Here is a 19,303-nt window from a genome sequence, read left to right on the forward strand (position 1 = left end):
TTTTCATCGTATGTGATTTTTTTCAATTTGACTTATAATATTGAAGTGTATACTTTTTAAAATTTTTTTCCCTTACAACACAGGTTTGGGTTAATATAAACAGATTGCAATTATCGTCCGATCCTCATGAAAATTTTCACAAGGGTAGGGTTCGGCTCATAAGGGCTACGTCTATTGTTTTCAAAGATGTCTGCAATATATTTAGGAGTTGAAGTGGACCATAAACAGAAAAAAATTCCAGATCACACAAATGAAGCCAATTGACACGCCTGAGGAAGGAGTTAAGGACAGGGAAGAATTCTAGCATTTAAGATGACCATTGGAATATATTTAGCTGTAAAATTGACCACAACAACTTACAGCACGACGGAGTGTGTAAGTATTGGGTAAATATCCCTGGTCAAAATACCTGGGTAATATCTGGGCAATGCTCCATGACATAATTTCAAAAGCGAAATCTTCCACAAGGGATTTGGACATAAGGGGGCTTCTAATATATTGTAGTATTGTAGGGTATCACATGGTCGGCCCCGCACTACTATAGCCTTTGCTTACTTGTTAATTATGTACATGAAAATTACTAAATTGTACTAAATTTGTTACAATTTGGATTTGGGTGAGCCGATAGGGCTTAAATACTTGAATACTGAATTATGTCTTTGTGCATTTGTTTGTAACAGGCAAAAGGAAACGAGATAGACCCATAGTTCCTTTTGATGATCTGCATAGAATCACATTCTGAGTCGATTTATGCATGTCCGTCCGTCCGTCTGTCCATGTATTTTTGTAAACAAAGTACAGTTCGCATTTATTGTCCTATCTAGATGAAATTTTGCACAAATCATTTGTTTGGCCCAAGGACAAACCCTATTGAAATTGGAGATAATCGGTCAAAATTTAGATATAGCTTCCATATATATCTTCGTCCGATTTGCTTTTGATTGTGCACCAAACGTGTAATATCAGTCCGAAATTTTGCACGTACGATCAGATTGGACCTCAAAATAAGTATGCCAAATTTGATCGAAATCGGTTCAGATATAGCTATATCTCCCATATGTATTGATCATCCGATTTGTTATTTTTGTCTTCCGCAGCTATAATATGCACTCTGTAACAACAATATTTGGGGAAATATATCAGATACAGCTCAGAAATACATTTGCTAAATTTTATCGAGATCGGTTCAGATTTGGATATAGCTCCCATATATAACTTCGTCCGATTTACCTTTTATTGTGCACCAAACGTCTAATATTCGCCCAAATTGGATGAAATTTGGCAGTTGCGACCGAATTGAGTCTAGAAGCTAGTATGTCAAATTTGGTGAAGATCGGTTCAGATATAGATGTAGCTCCCATATATACTGTTCATCCGATTTGTCATATTTGTTATCCACAGCCGTAATATGCACTCTGCAACAACGATATTCAGGGAAATATATCAAATACAGCTCAGAAATATCTTTGCCAAATTTTATCAAGATAGGTTCCGATTTGGATGTAGCTCCCATATCTATTTTTATCCGATCTCAAATTAATTGTGCACCAAATGGGCAATACAAGTCCGAATTTAAAAGATACAAATGCTTCGGCATATTTAGTCCTTTGAACTTTAAATTTTAATTATAATCATAGGGTGTATGATTGAATTCTCCCATAAAAACGTTTAATTGTTATGCGCAGCTCTACTAAATTAGCAAAGTGGTGTAGGGTATCATAAAGTCGGCCCCGCCCGACTTTAAGACTTTCTTTACTGGTTTATTATGTGAACTGATAGAGCTAAGAACTTGAAATTCGGTGTGAGAATCAAGATTGGAAAGTATGTTTGATATATAATGGTGTTTTATGGGATATGTACTTAGTGTGTGATCTGTACTAAATGTAAAACAGTTTTGTTTAGGGTGAATTTTTTGTATATGTGCTCTATGTAGTATACGATATTTTGCACCTGTGTCAAAAAAGTGGTTATGGAACGCATTAGAAAATCATGTTTTAAAAACGTTCTTCAATTTTTTATTTCAACATACAAGCTTCTGAAATGTTACAAAGAAAGTTGGTGTATTATTATTTATCCCTTTCTCGTCTAGCGTAAGGAACAACTTCGGAGGCGTATGAGCCGAATAAGCTATTCAAAGATAAGACTTAAAGCATAAGCATAACCGTAGATCAGTGTGTAGAGTATTTAACTAAAAGAGATTAATAAAGTTTTATTTTTTGGTATTGAAAATGATATAAATAGGTCCACGTTTTTGTATCGCCCCCATATAACGATACCTGCCTTAATTCGGTATTTCGATGATTTTTGCGACACCGAAATTATTTTAAATTTTGTATTTGCACTTCTCAATATGTACCATAACATATATAACGGTACATTATTGCGACATTATTTCAAATTTGGTATTTGAAGTTAGTAATGGGTACTACAGCCTGTGACAGAAAATTGACAATGCAGGTCAAGGTCAGGTCTTCATGTAGCACCGTACTTTAATAAATGAAACAGTTTTATGTTTTTTTTTTTTTTTTTTGCGATATTATCTAACGGAATTTGTTCAAGTTTGGTATTGGTATATTGTTACGGCCTATGAAACAACTTGCCTATGCAGGTTCCCGTCTTTGTATAGACCCAAATATTACGGCAACGCTCCATATTCGGGATTTTTATACCCCCCACCATTCTATGGAGGGTATATTAGTTTTGTCATTCCGTTTGTAACTCCTCGAATCCAGCGATTTCCCATATATATTAGTACCTCCCGATATTCGATATTTTAATGATTTTAGCGACATTATTCTCTGGAACTGTTTGAAATTTCGTATTTGAAGTTCGTAACGGATATTACAGCATATGACAAAAAATTTCGTATGCAACGATTTTCAATTAAGTAGTATTTTTCTAATTTTTTTTTTATTTTGAAAGTAAAATGAATAAAATGATGGAGAGTATTAAAAGTTCGGCCCGTCCGAACTTATTGCTTTTTTACTTGTTTTACGTTCAGTTTTGTATATTTTCCCATTTATTTAATTTATTCATCAAAAATACACTTTCAATTTAGTCAGTCTACAGGTCCACGTCTTCCTATAGCCACCAATATTGTACCGCGATATTGGTATTCTTATGATTTCTAACAGTAATTTCCAAGCTTTTTTTTTAATTTATAAATTTCTTTCAAATGGTGTACGGTATTTAAAGTTCTCTGCTTTCTACTTTTTTACGATCAGTTTTGTATATTTTGCCATTTATTTCATTTAAATTTATGGGAATCCTATTTAACTCGACGCTCGTTTCTTTTTCATTTTCGATCACCTTAGAAATAACTGAACATTTCGGACTCATTTGATGAATTTTAAAACCTGAAGAAATTTTAAGTAAGCGATATACAGCTGCCGACAAAACCGACTAATTACTTCTATCTTCATGGAAATTAACCAGCTTAAAGTTTAACTTATCATTTAAACTAGAGATGAAATTTCCATTTAAAAAATTCGTATTAATTTTTTTCTTTTTTTATTTACAGATGTGTTCCTAAGTTTGTGAAGTAAGAGTAAGAGACGCGTCTCTTAGATGAGTAAGAAACGCATATATAGATACAATATTTATATAAAGAATTCTAATTTTCCTAATTTGTGTGTGGCAGCTTTGTTGCGTTGATAAAACTAATAATGGTGTAGGATGTCCTTAGAAGTATGTAGAGATTTTCAATTTCGATCTAACAAAATTTATTTAAATCAGACATTTCTTTAAATTTATCTAAAGTGACACTTTAAACCGTTCCTGGAGCAGGTTGCAGATTAACTGAGGCCACAGATTGAGCATGACCAGCCAATGGGGCAACATGTACAGCACCACGGGTCTTGGCAACGAAAGTACCACTATGAGCTGGAACTACAGCAGGAGCGGCAACAACATGTGGAGCGGCAACTACATGAGGGGCAGCAACTACAGCAGGAACGGGACCGGAGACCACTTGAACAGGTCCAGGGCCAGCAACAACATGATGTGGATGGGCAGCTACTGTAACGGCAGCATGGGGATGAGCTCCAAGTACTACTGTACCGGGTAGGGGTCCACCCACAACAACTGGTCCCCAGGGCAAAACTGAGGAGTTGGCACCCAAAGCCAAGGCAAGCAGGACTACGGCAATGACGAACTGGAAAACAAAACGGAAAACGATGATTAAATGATATTTATACATAACTAGCTTTGAAGGCAATATCTGGCATTGATTTTTTAAACTTTTTTGTTTTAATTTGAATTACTGATTTCAAATCCACCGATCATCATTTTTTAAAAAAAGCATAGTTTGTGTCCCGCTTTTTCGTATAGATTTGTATATTTGCCTCAATTCACGTTTTTTATGGCTGAATTTTGTTTTTAACACTTTTTTATATTAAAAAGTTTATAATTATTTCTTGGGAATATGATTTTTTGCTTTGTTAGAAGTCAGCGATTAATTTCAAAATAGTGACATTTAAACTCAATAGACGAGCTTTTTACTTTAAAAATATCCCTGAAGATGATTTCCGGAGGAAATCGAAATATTGGATGAATAAAAAAGGAAAAATTCAAAAATAAAAACATAGTTTTTTAATGACCTTAAGCCAAGCTATTAACCAAATAAGTAAATTTTTTGAAATCTTACAAGAACTTTCTACACATATTCAATGTAACACTATTTCTAATTTTTTTAATATATGTCCTTTCACATAAATTTATCCATAAAAAATCCTTTTATCCTTTTTTTAATTTCTCACTGAAGTGCTCACCTTCATGTTTGCTAGATTTTGTTCTATTGTTCTATGTAAAACGTTAGAAATAACTACTGACATCGCAGTGTAACACTAACCTTTTATAGCAAAACAATTTCTGTCCCAGCATATAAAAAAATTATCTTATATGTATCTTCACACTTTTTTTGTTCTATTTTCAATTATTGCAATTATCTAACTTTTACCCCTCGGACACTCCTTCACATAGATAACATGCCGGTAATGCATTTCATTATGTCCAGCATTTACTTAAATAAACCATTCCAGAATTTATTCTATTTAAACAACTTCAATGTCAACCTACACCAACCTCAATGACAACACCTGAGACATTTTTACATCATTACAAGCTGCAGTTTAATGATCAAACCAATTCGCACTTGTGAGCAAAGCCAGTCCACTCAAAGAAACAACATTTACATTTGCATATACGTTTATATTTTTAACTTGTAGCAAACATCCTTGTTAAGTACGAGTTAGACATAACATTGAAGTCCCGGTCAAATACCAACCTTAAAGAAAACTGCAATCTTTTCAAGTTAAACGACATTTTTCTACCTATTGTAGGGATTCTAGATACCAATACATATGAACCTATAGATTTTACGGTAATGATAGTAGTCTCAATAACACTTTTGTGTATTTTCTTTTTTACTTTTAGCCTAGTAACATATAAATAGACAACATTTAATTTTTGGTCAAATTCTGTCACACATTTCAAACTTCATTGAAATTTTATGTGCATAGCGTGTTTGGTACATCAAATACACGAAATCGGACGAAAAATATGTATAAGATCTATATCAAAATCTAAACCGATTTCAATATGATTTTACGAATTTGTTTCCAATTTTCATTGAAATTTGAAATATATAGCGTGTTTGGTGCATCAAATATACGAAATCGGACGAAAATATATGTGGAAACATAGAACAGTATTGGCTTGTTTGTTCGGGATACCGTAGTATATTGTTGTTACAAAATGGTCAGGCTTTATCCCTTTATTGTTGTTATACCCTCCACCATAGTATGGAGGGTATATTAAGTTTGTCATTCCGTTTGTAACACCTCGAAATATACATTTTAGACCACACAAAGTATATATATTCTAGATCAGTATACAATTCTATGTCGATTTATCAATGTCCGTCCGTCTGTGGAAATCACTCTAGCTTCCGAACGAAATGAAGTAGGTATATAAAATTTTACTCAAATGTGTACTATGTCTGCAGGACTTTTGGTATTTGAAAATGGGCCATATAGGTCCACGTCTTCGTATAGCCCCCATATAACGGTACCTCCCAATATGCGGTATTTTGATGATTCTAGCTACATTTTTTACCGGAATTGTTGTTGTTTGGTATTTGAAGTTCATAATAGATACTACAGTCGGTGACAGAAAATTGTCTGTGCAGGTCCACGTCTTCGCATAGCCCCATATAACGGTACCTCCCGATTATTTGATGATTTTAGCAACATTGTTACCGATTTTTTTTAAGTTTCGCATTTGAATATTTTTATGGCTTATGACAAATGTTACCTATGCAGGTCCACGTCATCGTATAGACCCTAATATAACAGCTACATTCGGCATTTTTAAGATTTTAAAAGAATTTTTAACGGATTTTATTGGTTTTGAGTATTACCAAATTTGTTCCAAATGGTGAAGGGTATTCAAAGTTCGACCCGGCCGAAATTAAAGCTTTTTTACTTGTTTACTTTTAGCCTAGTAACATATAAATAGACAACATATAATTTTGGGCCAAATTCTGCCACACATTCTAAACTTCACTGAAATTTGGTACATCAAATACACGAAACATGTGTATAGGTTCTATATCAAAATCTGAACCGATTTCAATATAATTTTACGAATTCCACATTTAATCGAAATTTGAGATATATATTGGTGCATCAAATATATAAAATCGACAGAAAATATGTATGTTTAGAGCTACATCCAAACCTCTCCCGATTTCAATATTGCCAAATTTACTTTTGTACCAAATTCCGTTATTCGTTTCGTATTTCATTGGCATCGGACGAACATATGCTGTTTGGTGCATCAGATATTTGAAATCGGCCGAAAAATATATATGAGAGCTATATCCAAATCTGAACCGATTTCAATATAATATGGCGAATTTATTTTTGTACCAAATTTCGTCGCTTATTCCGAATTTCATACATGTCGTAGTTGGTGCATCAAATATTTGAAATCAGCCGAAAATGCATATGGGAGCTTCATCTAAATTTGAACTGATTTGAATATAATTTGGTAAATATATTTTCTGATCAAATCCCGTCACTCATTCTAAGCTTCATTGGAATCGGACATATAAATCGTGTTTGGTGCATCAAATAAACCAAATCGGTCGAAAATAAAGATATGAGCTACATGCAAATCTGAACCGATTTCAATATAAATTGGGAAATCTATATTGTGATCAAATCCCGTCAATCATTCCAAATTTAATTGGAATAAAGCTTACATATCATGTTTGGTGCATCAAATAAACGAAATCGGTCGAAAATATATGTGGGAGCTATATCCAAATCTGAACCGATTTCAATATAATATTTCCATTTATTTCCATTACACAAATCTGCAGACTGTATCTATGACTGATCAAAAGATATGTGCATTCAAAAATTAATCTTCTGGAGGTATCCTATTCTGATGCCATATCTCCAGTTCCAATTGGAATTTTAAACATTAATATGGAATATGTTACTTTCAGACGATGCTGTAGTATATATGGAAATTTTCAGGAAAATCTGTTTAGCTTAAATTTCTGTTTAAATTACAAACAAACAATTAAACGTAAAAACATCTATTATAGATATAGTAGAACGAAGAAGAGTAATGTAATTGGCTGACTGACTCAACGATTCATCAACGCCCAGACGAAACGGCTGAAGCCAGAATGTTGAAATTATGAGTGAGAGTCACTCTTGGTCAGAAGGGGTCAGATATTGCTGGGTTTTTGGAAATTCGTACTAAAACGGTACGAAAAGTACTACATTTGGTACCATTTCGTATTATGCGAGTGGTTAGAGTTAAAAACCTGAAATGTGGAATTAGTAATAGAGTCGATGTAAGGAGGTAGTTTGGAAAAGTACTAAACGGTACTAAATTTAGTACAATTTGAATTTGGTGGGACGGATGGAGCTGTAATCCTGAAATTGCAATTAATATTAGTGGCGGAGTATATTATTGGAATATGGAATGTGATCCCCCATATAACGGTTCCTCAAGATATGCTGTATTTTGATGAATTTAGCCACATTTTTCCACGAATTTGTCTAAAAATGACAATTTTTGTTTGTAATGGGTTCCAGCTTTGGTTACAGAACATTGGTTATATAGGTGCAGGTTTTCGATTGCCCCCATAAAACGGTACCTTCGGATATTGGGTATTTTGATGATTTTAGCCACATTTTTCCACAGATTTGTCTAAAATTGATATTTGTAGTTCGTAATGAGTTCTAGCTCCGGTGGCAGAACATTGAATATACTATGGCGCACATATAACAGTACCTTCGGATATTACATATTTTGACGATTGAACCCCAATTTTCTAATAGATTTTTGTGAAATTGTGTATTTGTAGTTCAAACATTTGTCATATTGGTTAACGGAATTTTTTTCATTTACCCACGAAATTATGTCAAATTTGGTATATAAGACTCGCAATGGATTACTCACGTTTTGTTATGGCCCCATACAACGTTTCCAACCACTATATATATTTTTTTATACCCTGCACCATACATAGTAAGTTCGTCATTTGTAACTCCTCGAAATAATCATTTTAGACCCAACGATTTAGGCCAGTTTGTCTGTCTGTTGTAATCACGCTACAATCAAAACGAATTAAGATAGGAAGCTAAAATTTTGTACAGATCTGTCTTTTGTCTGCAAGCAGGTCAAGTTCGAAGATGGGCTATATCGGTCCACGACATCGTATAGCTCCCATATAACGGTACCCCCGATATTCGGTATTTTGATGATTTTAGCCACATTTTTCAATGGAATTTTCTGTAATTCCACACATGGAGTTCATTATGAGTAGTTTACTCCCTGAAAGAGATTTAACCATATAGGTCCACAATGTCGTATATCCCCCATATAACGGTACACCCCCACCCATACTATTCGGTATTTTGATTTTAGCCACACTTTCCAATGGAATTGTCTGTAATTCCACACATGTAGTTCATTGTGAGTACTATACCCCCTGAAAGAGAATTGTCTATATAGGTCAACAATATCGTGCATCCCCCATATAACGGCAACCCTCCCAAAAATTTAGATTTTGTATGCACATATTATTGATCGATTACAGATACTGTCTCCAAATTTGGAATGCAGAACGGAATTTAGAAAAAAAATAATTTTGACAAATTATATTGAAATCGGTTCAGATTTAGTTATAGCTCTCATATATATTTTCGACCGATTTCGTTCATTTGATGCCTCAAACACGATATGAATGTTTTTTTTTTTTTTTTGAAAACTCTTAATGCATTCTCCCACCGATCTGACTGGAGATTGGAGTTTAAAGTGAAACGTTTGAATCCAGATACTTTTGCATAAAAATATTTTCATAACAGTGTTGGCATGTTTTTTTTTTCAGGATACCGTAGTATTTTGTTGTTGCAAAATAGTTAAGCGTAATCACATTATTGTTGTTTTTATAAAAACAAGGTTTGTGTAATAGTGAAGAATGATGGTAATGTTTACCAGGGGGTAGGTAGGGAATACCTAGTTTTCGGAAAGAGCCACCAATCCTCATCAGTTCCCTTGTTTTTTTTTTTTTTGGTCTGGAATATTCTCCCCAGGAGTTATTTTAAAAATGACTACTACAACAAAAAGATTTTTTTACCCAAATGACGAGATGGTAAGCTCTATAAAAAAGAAAGAAATAAAGAATTAAATTAAACTAAACTTCTTCTGGAAAATCTTCTAAATCTTACTACCGCACTTATAAACATTTTCATCTCTCTCCACTTGTTTTGCTTTCGTTTTACATGAACGAAATAGCATAACCATATAAGTTGGTTTTGTCTGCAATAATATTTTGCAACAATAAAAATATATTCTTTACGTAAAGTTGGCTGAACTTAGCTTTTGCTTAAATTCGGACTTTTCCATTTACAAAAGATTAAATTTCCATTAAAAAGATTCATTTTATTTTTTCTTTTTTATTTACATTCTTCTTTCAAAGTTTCTGAAATATAATGAAAATAGAAAAGGAAAGGAAATTGTGACTTAGATACGATTAACAGACTGCAATGAAGGTGAAATAGCAGCTTAAAAGGTGATAGTAATGCATGTATAATTTAATTTAAATTTTTTTGTTTGTAGCTTTAATAAAACTATTTATCTGGAATTTCTTTAAATTTATCTAAAATGAGTCTTTAAACAGTTCCTGGAGCAGGTTGCAAGTTAACTGAGGCCACAGATTGGGCATGGCCAGCCAATGGGGCAACATGTACAGCACCACGGGTCTTGGCAACAAAAGTACCACTATGGGCTGGAACTACAGCAGGAGCGGCAACTACATGGGGTGCAGCAATTACAGCAGGAACGGGTCCGGAGACCACTTGAACAGGTCCAGGGCCAGCAACCACATGAGGTGGGTGAGCAGCTACTGTGACTGCAGCATGGGGATGAGCTCCAAGTACTACAGTACCAGGAAGAGGACCACCCACGACGACTGGTCCCCAGGGCAAAACTGAGGAGTTGGCACCCAAAGCCAAGGCAAGCAAGACTACGGCAATGACGAACTGGAAATATAACGGATAAATGATGTTAAATAATATTTGGATGTTAAATAAATAAATATTTTCAAGATATCTGTAATTTATTTCAATTTCGAAACAATAATTTTATATTTAAAATAAGATTAATTTACATCTTCTTTATGAAACACTGCCTCCTGGATCTTACGGTTTTTTTTTTTGCATAAACCATTACATATTTAGGGACGTATTCGTTTTTTAGATGTGTCCCAACAGATTTACACATTTTCCATAGTTTTCAATTCAATTTGTATTCATTCATATGATTTTTTTTTAAAGCGAACACAATTCTTAATTCCGTTTAAGGTCCTTTTCGTCTTTAACGTGACATAAATGTCACCTGGTAATAATTTATCATTGACATATTTCTATTCGTAAATCGATTTTCTTATTTTAATTTGAAAATATAATATTCACTGTTATTTGTTTTTTTTTTTTTTTTTTTTCACCAATATCCATAAAAAAATCTTTTATTGTTATTTCTTTAATCCTCACCTTCATGTTTGTTAAAATTTGTTCTATTGCTATTTGTTTGATGTTACAAATAACTCTACTGACATCTTAACGTCGAATCGACCTTTTATAGCAAAACCTTTCCATTCCCTGCATATGAAAAATATCGTAAATTTATCTATAAACCTCTGTTGTTGTATTATCTATACTTTTATTAATTATCTTACTTTTACCCCTCGACCACTCCTCCACATGGTTAACATGCTGCCAATGCATTTCATTATGTCCAGCATTTCTGTGAATAATAAATTCCAGAAATTATTTCAACAACTTCAATGTCAACCTGCACCAACCCCAGCAAACACCTGAGCTATTTTATAATTGTTGTCGATCAGATCAAATCATATGTAAATTTAAAGAGACAAAGTGTACATACATAAATAACTAGCAAATGTCCACCACTTCTTGAACAAAAAGTCCATATGAAAAGAATAGCGGATATTATTTGATTCTAAATTCAAATACTCTCAAACTACCAAATTTTGGACTCCACTTTCACCCATATTTCACTCATAATTTTAGCTCTTTTAGAACAGCAATATGCATGCGAAATTTCAAGATTGTACACTGAGAGAAAAATGCTTCATTGGATCAATGAAACATTTTCATAAGAATTTTTTCATTCATCCAATGAAAATTTTCATTAATAGAATGAAACTTCATAGATCCAATGCAAAAGTTGCATTGATCCAATGAAGGTGTTATGAAGGCTTCATAAAAAAAAATCATAAAAATAATTTCATTGGTTGAATGAAATATTTCATAGGTTAAATGAAATTGCTTCATAAAATTGCTTTCATTTTTATGAAACTTTAATGAAGGTTTTCATAACCCATTTTCATAAAAGCTGTTCATTGGTCGAATGAAAAGTTGCATACTTGTTTTGAAATAGCTTCATTAAATTGCATTATTTCTTATGAAACTGCATTGAAATTTTTCGTCCACAATGTTTATAGATAATGTTCATAGGCTGAATGAACCGTTTCACATTGTTAATGAGATGGCTTCATAAATAAATGGACATGCTGTGCTTTGCTTTTTACGGTTGGTCAAATCTCTCTAAACATTAGTTCTAGCTTTTTCCTTAATAATGTTCGTTAGAAGCCTAAATATACAAAAACACTCTTGTTACGAGAAACAAAATACACAAGACTGAACGTGACTGAAGCTGCACTAAGAAGAAAATACAGTTGAACCTCGATTATCTGAAATAGTTCCTGTTTGATTTATAATGAATAATGGAAAGCCTTTCATGGATGAAATTGTTCAATTTATAAAAATATATTTTATTTAATTTCTGAGTTACAAAATAATATTGGCGGGTATGTTTTATGTATTAGACAAACAAGCGACGTTTATATTTAATATAATTTTGTAAATATCGCATACTCGAGTGTCAACTGTAGTTTGGTTATTCAGTAAAGCGTGTGTGTGTGTATGGGAGCGTACCAACATAGAGTTTGATTCAGTGTTGATAACTTAGCCTTATTCTAACTATATTTCGCGTTTATTTAATTTAAGTAGACGAAAGATTTATACAATTATATTTATTGTTGCTCTGATATATTTTGTGTACACTTGAAAAAGAAAAAATATAATCGCAATAAAATCGAAAAGTGATCCGGAACTTGTGACAGCTACAGACGAAGTAATAAACATGTTTGCATCTTTAACCATTTTTTATGTTTTTTTAATATTTATGTATTGCTCTGTATTTATCAAACTTCTGAGACATTGATGTAAAGAATTTAAAGAAATTTTAAGAATTTTATATTGCGTTAAGGCTTTTTCACGGGAAACGATATATCGTTTATCGTATGTTTTATCGTTTTGAAGCCAAATCGTACAGGGTTTTCTCACCAAACAATTAATCTTTCAATTTTATGTCAAATAATTATCAATAAATTGAAATCATTTGACATTTTCCGTTTGAGCCGTTTGAGACTATATTTGTGGAATCGTACCTCGAAACTTTAATAATAACAAATGTCGTCTATATTTGTTTCGAAAAAGCGGATTAGTACTCGTTCTATATAAAAAAAGTTTATATTTTGACGCGTTTTTTATTCTGAAAAGTTTGCATCACATTTAATGTGTACTCATGAACTTGTTGGCAAACTATGGAAGCAACAACTACACACACACATATCTCTTTCGTCTGAACAACTCCACTAACAAAATAGAGTAACGATCAATTATAACGGTATATTTTGGTTTGTCACATATTTTTGGTTCAGCGAAGTGAAATAGAAAATTGCTTATTCATTTCATTGTGGTTTTCAATCGGAGAACATTTAAAAGTGAGTTTGTGAATTAAATAAAAATAAAAGAAATACATACTTCAAACAAAATAAAAAACAGTGGTAAATAACACAAAATAAAATGATTTGCTTTATGTGTAAAAAAAAGTTTTGTGACAAAAAACATTTCTTCAAACACCTTCGGGGTGATCATTTTCTGAAAACTACTGATTTATACAAGTGTTGTGGTCAAAATTATGAATATAGGTCTTTTCAAAGACATATAGCAAAACGGCATAACAGCAGTTTTTCTCCCCAAGAACAAAAAAATCAAATAAAAGAGACGCGGGTTTTAGCAAGTGTGAAACAAATTGAGGAAATAGAAGCAGACATTCCGGTTATTCTTGACAATCAATGCGAACAAAATATTGACGTTTCTCCAACTCCTTCAAACTATTTGCAGCCTGAATCGGAAGAAAAGAAATTTGAAAGGGTTAGCGAGAACGTTATTAAATTCCTAACAAGTATGCATTCAAACTATAATTTTTCAAGAAAAGATGTTACTTTTATTTATGGTAATGTCATTGATGCAGTCGTTAACCCGTTTTTGGAAGTAATAAATGCCTTTGCAAAAGACTTAGATAATAATTTGTCCACAAAATTATCAATATTACTATCAAAATATTCTGCAATTTTAGAAAAGCTTAAAACGGAGTATTTGCTTTCCGGAAAACTAAAAGAGATTAATCTTCTTCAAGATCTAAAAGAAACGGTGATTGATCAAAGAGAAACACTAGCTCATACTAAAGGTAAGTTGGTCCACTCAAATTTGACAACAAAAATTACAACAATGCCTATGGCATTTATGTTCAAAAAAATTCTAGAAAAAAATAAAAATTTTACCAAATGCGGTCGATTTGTCATGAACTTGAGAACTCCAATGAATTTCAAAATATTATTCAGGGACCACTGTGGCAAAAAAAGGTTAGCCGGTATCCCGGTAAACTATTAATTCCTTATAACTTTTACTCCGACGATATCGAGATTAATAACCCATTAGGTTCCCACGCCACTACCCATTCAATCTGCAATTTATACTTTTCTTTTCCTACACTGCCTAACGCCACAAAATTGAACAATATTTTTTTCCTAGGAAGCATTAAAAACAAAGACATACAAAAATTCGGGAATAAAAAGTGTCTTGCATCAGTAGTTGAACAAATGGCATTTTTAGAAACCGAAGGTTTGGATATAGAGATGTCAGACGGTGCTACATTTCATGTTTATTTTATACCTCTTTTAATTCTGGGCGACAATTTGGGTTTGAATAGTATTCTTGGGTTCATAAAAAATTTCAACGGAAAGTTTTGCCGTTTTTGTGAGATTGATTATCAATCTAGTCAGAAATCATGTTCGGCCAATCCGGAGCTCAGGCGGGACTACGGTAAATATAACAGCGCATTAGAAATTACTGATTCAAAGAAAACCGGAATCATTGAAAAATGTGAATTCAACAAAATTCCAAGCTTTCATGTAATTGACAATGTAAGCGTAGACGCAATGCATGATGTCTTGGAGGGCGTATGCCACTATGACATGACAAATGTCATATTGTATTTGGTTACAACCAAAAAATACTTTTCACTTGAAGAATTAAATAAACGTAAACGATGCTTTGAGTATGGAGAGCTTGAAATTGGTAATTTTTCACCAGATATTACTAAGCTACATTTGGAAAAAAAGCATTTAAAAATGTCTGCTCGTGAAATGCTAACTTTTGTTATATATTTTCCCATTATGGTAGGCGATTTCGTGCCACGTGACGATGAAGTTTGGCAGCTCGTACTAACATTAATTGAAATAGTAGATACTATATTGTCTTTTCGGGTGGACGCCTTCATGATAAATTCTTTGGAAAGTAATATAAAAAGGCATAATAAAATGTATCTCAAGCTATTTAATGATAAACTTAAACCTAAGTTTCATATACTGACGCATTATCCTGAAGTTATAAGGGCTTGCGGCCCAGTACGAAATTTTTGGTGTTTTCCGTATGAGGCAAAACATAGGAGCTTTAAATTGTATGCTCACGCAATCACGTCTAGAAAAAATATTTCTGTTTCCATGGCAAAAAAATATCAATTTGTGTTTGCAGATTTTTTGTTAGAAAAAACTGAGATTCCGGACATTATTTGCTCGAATATCAGCGAGTGTCAAGATTATTTGCTGGACGTTATAAGCCTCAAATTAAAAGTTGCAAAAAATACTATAAAGACTTTTGAAAAAGTTGTTTATAAAAATATCACATACAAAAGTTCGTATTTTGTAGCAACAAAAAAAGATGATGTATACAAAATTGTCAACATCGTTGTTTCACAACTCACAGTTTATTTGGTTTGTCAACAAGTTCTAAACAGTACGTATTTGAAACACTACACTGCATTTGAAATAATTCCAAATGATAAAGGAGAATATTCCGTTTTGAAGCTTGAGGAATTAATTGGACCACCGGCCACATTGATTAATACCGCTAAGGGAAAATTTATGCTTCGTTTCAAAGAAACAATTTAAAAATACCTTTTTCCATGCTAAACAATTTATTTTTAGTTTCAAAATGTCTGAAACAAACTCGGAGACTTTGAGCTGTGGGGAAGAAGATGCCTTGAAAAACTTACTTATATCATGGGGTATAGAAGACAAATTGGACATACTCATACGTAAGATTTAACTTATATGCTGAACCTATATAATTAGTTTTTTGTGCTATAATAACGTTAACTTCTTATAGGTGAACATATTTCTATTGATATTTTGAAAATACTAACTGAGGAACATGTTAAAGAGCTGACACAGAATTGGAGAATTGGAGACAAGGCCCAGTTCATTCACCATTTCACAAAGTGGAGACATGATATTAACCATCCATTTTGGGCAGAATGTTCAAGTCCTCTAGTTTTTCCCAAAAAAGCCGATTCGTGTAATTCATCTGATACGGAAGAAGTCGATAACGTCAATATGTTGGAGATATTGCAAAGTAATAAAATGGGGAACGTGTGCTTCAGTTTTACGAAAAAAACAAGTTTCTCACAGATGAATTAAGAGTTTTCATTATAAACATTGCTGCCCAGCATTTTGCAAGAAAAGACGCACCAATGACTCTTCAAGCAAGCTACAAACTCGAAACGCAAATATTGTCTCTATTTCCGACTGAAAAACTTGAATTCTATCGAACAGAACGTAGAGGAAAAATTTATGTAAAATCCCAAAATCTTAAAAAACAAAGCAAGCAGATTTTTATGCTGGAAAACGAATCACCTACGGCGTCAAAAAAGGCTAAAATTACTTTTGGTAGGAAATGTGGAATTTGTGGTTTAGTAATGGTTTTTAATTAATTTGTATTTTCAGTGCCTGAGGAGAATGGAGAGGATTTGGTGCAAGTTCTTAAATATGACAAGCTTTCAGCTGAAGAGTTTGAAACAAAGTGGATTTCTTGCGCCAACTATAGACTTAATCAAGTACTTAACGAATGCAGTAGCCTACGAGAGATTCTTAAAAAGTGGCCTGAATATAAATCACATTATAAGTTGGTGAGTATATATATCAAATAGTAAACATTTGATAATTTTAGCGTAATTCTACAAAAACTGTTTTAAATTCAGATTGATATTGACTTCTCAATAATGCATAAATCGCACAACAAAATGCTCAACTGGGACCAAAAAATCCTAAAGTTGTTTAACTTTTTGAAAAAATCTAAGCAACTTAAATGTCATGGTGAGTCAAAAATGTTAGAAACTCTCCAGGACGAAGATTTGGAAAACGGTAAGAGTCTTCAAGTCAAGCTCAACAAATCGATCAAACCTAATTTAACGTTATTATTTGCAGATCGAGGCACATTTGCAGTGAAAACCCTGTGGATTTTACATTATGTTCTTTTCCCGACTGGGCGGCAAGTTCGAAAAACAATTCTCGGAAAGAAAGAAATATCTCGCTATACAATAAAGGACTCCCAGAAGACGTTTTTGTTTTTGGGAAAGACTTTGCAAGAATTACACGACCATATTGATTTTTTGTTAAAGATGAAAGAACATATTCAGCCTTTTATATTGGGAATCGGAAGTCTGGACGATATACATGAAATTTTTGTTTATTTTGATGGTGACCTCATACGGTTTCCTAATTTTCTTCGCTCTTTGGATATTTGTTTTAAAATGTTCCATTTATTTAATTTACAATATCCCACAGCATCTGAAACATTTTGGATCTTTTTGGAAAACTACTTTTTTGAAATAAGTTCATGCTCAAAGAAAAAGTCAAAGGTAAGCATCCTCTTGGATGATTTAGAGAAACAATCTGAGTAATTGGTTTCAATTTAATAAGTTATAAATTCTCAGATATTTAAAACACTAAATTAAATAATAATTAAGCTATTTTTATATTGATATCTTCATATAAATTAAAAATAAGTTCGAAAATTAGATTTATGCAAATAACAAACGTTCCTAAATTCCGCAGATTAAAAACTGACTGTGTATTTGAATTACCTCAAGTAATTACAAATAAAGGCTTATAGACTATATAAGTAAAAAAAGTTATAGTATTTTATAAGAACTTGTATGCTAAAAATATATTAAATATATTACTGTTAAAAACAAATCAAAATGGACTGAAAAATGAATTATAACTAAGTAGAATTGTTTACAAAATATGATATGTAAGAAGAAACATGAACTTTTGTAACACTGATTAAATAATATTTAGAAAATTAATTTTTAAAAACCGCTTGCAAAACAAGTCACAATATGAATTTATTATTTTTGAGTTTAACATAGATATCTAAGACCTCTTTTGTTTGTAAATGAATTAACAAAGATACGTTTTTACAAAATAAAGAAAAATAAAAAAATAAGTATGTGAATATATTCTTGTCTAAATGGTAAAAAATGCCTGAACATATTCACACAACAAATGAAACCCGTTCATAAAAAATTAACAATTTCATAAAATCAAAGAAACCCTTTCATTATTTAAATGTACATCATTCATTTAGCATATGAAGGGGTTTCATTTGTTGTATTAATGTTTCATTTGTTGTATGAATATGTTTCATTTAATCTATGAACACATTTCATTGGATTTATGAAGACATTTTATTCTATTCATGAATAAATTTCATTATATCTATGAAGATGTTGCATTGAATTAACGATTATGTTTCATAGAATAAATGAAAGCTTCATTAAATCAATGAATTTATTTCATTACATCAATGAACATGTTTCATTGGGTTAATGACTTTGTCGTTAGTCCAATGAAACTTTTTCAATATATGTGTGAATATGATTCATTCGACGAATGCAACTATACATTAAATATATGAAGATATTTCATATATTCTATGAACTTGTTTCAATACATCTATGAATGGCTGTCATTAATCTAATGCAATATTTCATCCATCCAATGATGGAAACGTTTCATTAAATAAATGTTTTCGAATCATTCATCCAATGAAATGTTTCTTTGGTCTTTTTTTAATGAAACATTTCATTGGGCCAATGCAGAAATTCATTATATTGATGCAGAAATTTCTCTCAGTGTAGATAGGAAAATTCTCACGCTTTAACAAAACAATATTAAGTGCCGTTTATTACGAAGTTGTAAAAATTCCTCCACATCTCATATTTTCTACAAACAGTCTTAAATGTCAATACTTCAACTCTAAAATAACAGAGTTTTGGATACGAAACTAAATTTGTTGATATTGATTGATTTTCGGTATAGCCCAGTTATGTGGCGACTATGCCAAAATATATACCCAGGTTGAAATTTTTCTATAAAATGGTTCTCTACCCCTAAAATAATATAAGTACAATTTTTTAGCCAAATCGATTCATTTTTGTCAAGACCCTCGAAATAGTACAATCAGACAGAAAGTTTATATGGACCCTACTCCGAAACATAGGCATA

The 19,303-nt window shown here is 32.3% G+C and overlaps 3 protein-coding genes and 1 long non-coding RNA gene across 4 annotated transcripts; 2 read left to right on the plus strand and 2 right to left on the minus strand.

Moving 5' to 3' along the window:
• Positions 1-3,489: 3,489 nt before the first annotated feature.
• On the minus strand, positions 3,490-4,855 carry LOC109611607 (adult cuticle protein 1-like). The gene is made up of 2 exons (XM_005175764.4): positions 4,770-4,855; positions 3,490-4,153 (listed from the first exon to the last, which is right to left on the minus strand). The coding sequence occupies exons 1-2, from the start codon at positions 4,830-4,832 to the stop codon at positions 3,767-3,769; spliced, it is 450 nt and encodes a 149-aa protein (XP_005175821.3). The 5' UTR covers positions 4,833-4,855; the 3' UTR covers positions 3,490-3,766.
• Positions 4,856-9,964: 5,109 nt separating this feature from the next.
• LOC131800413 (adult cuticle protein 1-like) lies at positions 9,965-11,157 on the minus strand. Its single transcript, XM_005175763.4, has 2 exons — positions 11,076-11,157; positions 9,965-10,565 (listed from the first exon to the last, which is right to left on the minus strand). Exons 1-2 carry the CDS (start codon positions 11,079-11,081, stop codon positions 10,197-10,199), a joined length of 375 nt encoding a protein of 124 aa, XP_005175820.2. The 5' UTR covers positions 11,082-11,157; the 3' UTR covers positions 9,965-10,196.
• A 2,113-nt stretch (positions 11,158-13,270) lies between these two features.
• On the plus strand, positions 13,271-16,370 carry LOC131806738 (uncharacterized). Its single transcript, XR_009344156.1, has 4 exons — positions 13,271-13,456; positions 14,032-14,142; positions 15,941-16,050; positions 16,122-16,370. It is a non-coding gene; the product is annotated as an uncharacterized LOC131806738 (long non-coding RNA).
• Positions 16,371-16,378: 8 nt separating this feature from the next.
• Positions 16,379-18,210, plus strand: LOC131806737 (uncharacterized). The gene is made up of 4 exons (XM_059131384.1): positions 16,379-16,681; positions 16,739-16,920; positions 16,993-17,155; positions 17,219-18,210. Exons 1-4 carry the CDS (start codon positions 16,486-16,488, stop codon positions 17,692-17,694), a joined length of 1,017 nt encoding a protein of 338 aa, XP_058987367.1. The 5' UTR covers positions 16,379-16,485; the 3' UTR covers positions 17,695-18,210.
• Positions 18,211-19,303: the final 1,093 nt, after the last annotated feature.

Source organism: Musca domestica, unplaced genomic scaffold (assembly GCF_030504385.1).
Source record: "Musca domestica strain aabys unplaced genomic scaffold, Musca_domestica.polishedcontigs.V.1.1 85, whole genome shotgun sequence".
Taxonomy (NCBI): Eukaryota; Metazoa; Arthropoda; class Insecta; order Diptera; family Muscidae; genus Musca; species Musca domestica.

What these genes read in the sequence shown, in the direction of transcription:
- LOC109611607 (XM_005175764.4), bottom strand. Translation starts at nt 4,832, where the DNA reads ATGTCAGTAGTTATTTCTAACGTTTTACATAGAACAATAGAACAAAAT. An exon ending in AAAATCTAGCAAACATGAAG is followed by an intron (nt 4,154 to 4,769) that starts GTGAGCACTTCA and finishes TTTGTTTTCCAG; the next exon opens with TTCGTCATTGCCGTAGTCCT.
- LOC131806737 (XM_059131384.1), top strand. Translation starts at nt 16,486, where the DNA reads ATGACTCTTCAAGCAAGCTACAAACTCGAAACGCAAATATTGTCTCTA. An exon ending in ATAAATCACATTATAAGTTG is followed by an intron (nt 16,921 to 16,992) that starts GTGAGTATATAT and finishes TTTTAAATTCAG; the next exon opens with ATTGATATTGACTTCTCAAT. An exon ending in GGACGAAGATTTGGAAAACG is followed by an intron (nt 17,156 to 17,218) that starts GTAAGAGTCTTC and finishes TATTATTTGCAG; the next exon opens with ATCGAGGCACATTTGCAGTG.